The sequence below is a fragment of the Desmodus rotundus genome, chromosome 10, assembly GCF_022682495.2.
Source record: "Desmodus rotundus isolate HL8 chromosome 10, HLdesRot8A.1, whole genome shotgun sequence".
NCBI classification, from domain to species: Eukaryota; Metazoa; Chordata; class Mammalia; order Chiroptera; family Phyllostomidae; genus Desmodus; species Desmodus rotundus.
In genome coordinates, this window is record NC_071396.1 from 112,957,393 (window position 1) to 112,962,819 (window position 5,427).

The 5,427-nt window shown below is 58.0% G+C and overlaps 1 protein-coding gene across 1 annotated transcript in view; it reads left to right on the forward strand.

Moving 5' to 3' along the window:
* Nucleotides 1–3,965, forward strand: part of SALL3 (spalt like transcription factor 3) — a 17,805-nt gene extending 13,840 nt beyond the window's left edge. The window contains exons 2-3 of the mRNA XM_053912948.1: nt 1–1,044; nt 2,456–3,965. The exon at nt 1–1,044 is cut by the window's left edge and continues 2,462 nt beyond it. Of these exons, the coding sequence (XP_053768923.1) occupies nt 1–1,044; nt 2,456–2,887 (1,476 nt within the window). The 3' untranslated portion in view covers nt 2,888–3,965. The remainder of the gene's footprint in view (nt 1,045–2,455) is intronic.
* Nucleotides 3,966–5,427: the final 1,462 nt, after the last annotated feature.

Genomic DNA, 5,427 nt, shown 5'->3' on the forward strand with positions numbered 1-5,427 from the left:
CCGGCCAAACCGCTGCTGCCCTGCTCAGCCTCCTGCCCGCCCTCGCCCCCGTCCGTCATCTCCAGCATCGCCGCCCTGGAGAACCAGATGAAGATGATGGACTCGGTCATGAGCTGCCCGCAGCTGGCCGCCGCGAAGGCCGTGGAGAGCGGGTCCGGGGACAGCGACCGCCTCAGCAACGACTCCTCGTCTGCCGCGGGTGACCTGGAGAGCCGCAGCGCGGGCAGCCCGGCCCTGTCTGAGTCGTCCTCCTCCATGCAGGCGCTGTCCCCCGTGCACAGCCACAGCGAGAGCCTGCCCTCCAAGTCCCCGGGCCTCGGCAACCACGAGGAGCCGCCGGAAGTGCCACTAAAGACCGAGAGGCCAGACAGCCCACCCCCCGCCCCCGAGAACGGAGGCGCACTGGACCTCACGGCCGCGCACCCCGGCCGGCCAGCCATCAAGGAGGAGGCCCCCTTTAGCCTGCTGTTCCTGAGCCGGGATCGCGGTAAGTGTGAGCGCGCCGTGTGTCCCGTCTGCGGCAAGCCCTTCGCTTGCAGGAGTGCGCTGCAGATCCACCGCCGCAGCCACACCAAGGAGCGCCCGTTCGTCTGCGCGGTCTGCGGGCGCGGCTGCTCCACTGTGGGCAACTTAAAGCAGCACTCGCTGACCCACAGACTGAAAGAGCTGCCTTCTCCGTTATTTGACCCCAACTTTGCTCTAGGTCCCAGCCAGAGCGCCCCTAGCCTGGTCACCGGCTCTGCGCCCGCCCTGATCAAAATGGAAGTGAACGGGCACGGCAAGGCCGTCACGCTGGGCGAGGGCCCTCCGCTGTCGGCCGCCATCCAGGTGTCTGCCGGGCCGCAGGCAGTGATGAGTCCCGGCCTCGCACCCATGCTGGCCCCCCCGCCGCGCCGGACCCCCAAACAGCACAACTGCCAGTCGTGCGGGAAGACCTTCTCCTCAGCCAGCGCCCTGCAGATCCATGAGCGCACGCACACCGGGGAGAAGCCGTTTGGCTGCACCATCTGCGGGAGAGCCTTCACCACCAAGGGCAACCTCAAGGTGAGGGCCCAGGCAGCTGCCACCAGCCCTGGGGACACGCTTGAGCAGCCCTCGCCCCAGAGGTGTGGCAGACGGAGCTTCGGCTATGGTCCCGGGTGGGGGTGTGGGGGAGGCCAGCTGCTGGGGAGCCCATGCAAGACAGTGTGCGAGGGCCTGTGGTGGGTGTGCGCACAGAGCGTGACTGTATGCCCATGCAGATGACTGTGCACGTGGTGGTGTGCACACATGCGGATGAGTACATGGGTGTGGGTGGGCCCATGTGGATGAGCGTGTGTGCATGTGTGGACGAGCATATATGTGTGGGTGTGCACGTGTGGGTGGGTGGCTGTGGGGTGTATACACATGTGCAGTGTGTGTGCACGTGTGGGTGGGTGTGCGTGTGGGGTGTGCACACACGCGCAGGGTGTGCATGTGTGGACGAGCACATATGTGTGGGTGTGCACGTGTGGGTGGGTGACTGTGGGGTGTATACACATGTGCAGTGGGTGTGCACGTGTGGGTGGGGGTGTGTGGGGTGTGCACATGCATGCAGGGTGTGTGCATGTGTGGACGAGCACACATGTGTGGGTGGGTGACATGGGGTGTGTGTGCGCATGCAGAGTGGGTGTGTGCACATGAGCGCGATGTGTGTTCACGTCTGTAGTGTGTGCCGTGCCTGTGCATACATGGTATGTGTGTGTTCTGGTGTGTCTGTGTGCCATGTGTGCACTCACGTGCACGTGCTCATGTTCCCTGAGCTGTGTGCTGTTTGCTCACACTCCTGATGTGTGTGTTCTTTGGCTGTAGAGGGCCTCGTGTCCCCGCAGGCCTTGTGCCATGCCGGCCGCCGGTTGGGGTGCGGCCCCCTTGGGTGGGCCAGTGCAGGCCAAACAGGCTGGAACCTGAGGCGGGAGGCACCGGGCCTTGGCGCTGCCCCAGGCGGCCCCTGCAGAGCGCACGCTGCCCTGCCGGGCTGGTGCTGCCATCTCTCCTGTGGCCACTGAGAGGCCACGCGTGTCCGGGGGCACCGCCCAGCCAAGGGCCCGAGCATGCTGTGTGCACAGTGAGGAGATGACTTCCGGGGCGGGAGAGGCCTTGGGGCTCTGAGCTTGGGGACGCCCTCCGGGGGTTCTCCTGAGTCTCACACCTCGCAGGGAAGAGGGTTCTGCCAGGTTCATCAACTGGAAGAAACGTTCACACGCCGACCGGCTTTGCTTCTTGATTTAGCAGAGAGAAAATTGCATGTTTGTGCTTAAGGTAGCTCAGAAAAGTTTGATTTCCGATGTCCTGTTGCCCCCACCTGAGGACTGGCTCAGGTGGGAACAGAAGCCAGTCCCAAGCGAGTCACACTGTGTGGTGCCACTCGCGTGTGCGTCTGGGGGCCACGCCTTGTGCTTGCTCACTGTGGGTGTCTGCTGTGTCTCCCACGCAGGTGCACATGGGCACACACATGTGGAATAACGCCCCCGCGAGGCGCGGCCGCCGCCTGTCGGTGGAGAACCCCATGGCTCTGCTGGGGGGCGACGCCCTGAAGTTCTCGGAGATGTTCCAGAAGGACCTGGCAGCACGAGCCATGAACGTGGACCCCAGTTTCTGGAATCAGTACGCCGCGGCCATCACCAACGGCCTGGCCATGAAGAACAACGAGATTTCCGTCATCCAGAACGGAGGCCTCCCCCCACTCCCCGTGAGCCTGGGTGGGAGCGCCCTGCCCCCGCTGGGCTCCCTGGCCGCCGGCATGGACAAGGCGCGCACGGGCAGCAGCCCGCCGGTGGTGGGCCTGGACAAAGCCAGCTCCGACACAGGGACCAGCCGGCCGTTCACGAGGTTCATCGAGGACAACAAGGAGATTGGGATTAACTAGCCTTGCCCCGCCCCGGCGGCTTGTCCGCCCTCTCTGTCCCTCCTACACATGGTGACATGTGACCTTCAGGGTGTGCGCCTGCCGTGCAGGGTCCTCCTTCACACCGTCCCACAGCAGAAAGCGCGCTGACTGTGTGGCTGCTGCAGGGCCCCCTCATAAGTGCTGCATGGTCCTTGTTTCCCGGTGAGCTTGACTGTTCTTGAGAATTCTCCAGCCTCTTCAACAGACCGGATTCCACACAGGGGAAGCCCCTGGAAAGCCACCCTGGAAACCGAAAGGGCTCAGCGTGCACCCACTCCGTTTGCCCTGAAACCCGATCATCCCAGGGGGAAGCTGGGGTCCCCTGCGGGGTTTCAGTGACACTCCTGTGAAATAGTGAGACACCGGACTCGCTTTTAGAACTCTCGTCCTGAAGACGCGGTCCCGTCCTCCGAGCGCTGTGTCCCCTGACTGTACTTTGTCTGTAGTATTTATAATGTGACGATTATGCGGGTAACCGACGACACAGCCCCACCTTCAAAGGTAGCTCTTGTACCGCGGCACACATCCTGCTGTGCGATTTTTGTTTTTAAGGGAGATTTGATTTACTCTAAATAAGTGGGTTCCTTCAATGCAGGCGAATTGTGAAGTTCCGTTGGGAAAGGGAGCATGCTTTCTGTGTGCAAGTGCCTGTCCGTAACAAGCGTTTCTTTGTTTTTGTTTTTAATTTAAATGTTCGTAGCTGCTACGTGGACGGTTGTTCTCCCGTGTGGCCTGGGAGCCAGTTGCAGACAATGTCGCTGTGCACTAGCCACAACATTATAAACCGTTGTGAGTCGCTATTTCGCGCATCCAAGCTGTACAATAAAGAGGAAATGTTTGTATAATGTGGTCGCAAACTCTTAATTTATACTGTTGCACTTTTAGTATTTTGTATTAGGAAGTTTGTCTATAATTTGAAGATTTAAAAAGATGTAAAGTATTTTATAAATAGTCCTGACTTAAGGAAAATGGGAAAAAAAACCTGTTACCGTTTCTTGTTTTGTCTTAAGGTCAGACACCGTGAGAAAACTTTGCTACTTAAACAGAAAAGCCACCGAGACTTGTTGGTTCCTCAGTCCACAAGGGCCTGCTGTTCCGTCATTAAAATGACCTAATTTAACTTTTCTAAGACGCTCAGTTAAGAACTTGAGCCCCTCTAACGAAACTCTGATGACTCGTCTTAGCAGTCGAACACCAGTGGGAGCGGGAGCCACAAGGACACGGCGTGGGTGCAATATCCCTGCCATCTCTTCCACGCCCATGGCAGAGCCCTGGCTGCCGTGTCTGGTGAACTGGGGAGAAATATCGGTGTCTGCCAGGAAAATCAGTTGTAACTGGGAAATTCGCTTACTTCCCCGTTTATTTATTACTTTCTCAGTTGAAAACAAAGCACAATGTCATCTGATTATTCGAAATGCCGTCGTAAGCCAGTGATTTTTCTGCCAGAGGGAGGACGGCCCGAGATCAAGCTGGCGGGCGGACGGGGCGGGCGGCACCGGTGGGCCATGTGTTCTACCTCATTTTGGGCATGGCGGGCGCGTGGCAGGCTGAGACGAGGGGCTTTCCCCGGCACCTCTGTCCCGGAGGCGCGGTCACAGTGCTGGCCTGGGCTCCCTGAAGAAGGAATCGGACAGCAGCGTCTTCCCAGCTGAAACATGAAAATAGGACAATCTTCCCAACACGACCGCTGCATCGTGGAGCCGTGTGGGAGACACGTGGAGAGGCAGGCTTGTCTGTGGGTTCCCGCCAGAAACGGACACTGAGCTCGCTCCATGGCCGTCTCCCCCGGGGACGAGGCAGCATGAGCCCCCCATGGGCTGCCGGCCCTCCTCCAGGGACGCGCGAGGGGTGCCTCAGTCTGGGGAAAAGAAATCAGTGCGCCTCCTGCTGCTGAGTTTCAGCAGTTGAATGTCTATTATTTATGTGTCCTTTTTTGCTGTGAATTTTTTTTGTTAGTATTTGGTACCCTGTAGTCTTCTCCCCAGAGGATGTGTATATAACTTCAGAAAAATGTAAATGTGTAAATAAGACGGCTCGTGAGACCGACTCCTGCGCTCAGGGCGAGGCCGCCCTCCGCATGGTGAAGAGAGACACTATTTTTGTACTGCGATGCCATGTGGGGCCCGGGCCTCCCCGGACCAGCTGGGAGTCGCTATAGATCCATATTTTTTATGACGAAACCCGTGGCTCAACACACCTACTGATCGAGATGGATGTTTTAGTCTAGGTTCCTATTTTGTCATATGGAATTGAATAAAATGCAGGATGTCATATTGTTTCTGAATCACGTCCCTTGATTATTCGCATGGAAACAGTGGAATTCGAGGTTGCGGCCAGTTCTGGTGGGTGTTCATCTGTGGTGTTTCTCCAAGGAAGGTCCAACGTGGATTGACCGCTCAGATTTAAGAAATATCTCCAGGGATCTTGATGGGTCTTGAAATTGTTAGTGTTCACTTTCTTCTAAAATAAAAATGCAGCTTCCTACTTTTTTGGACTTTTTTCATCTATGATGGAAGAGG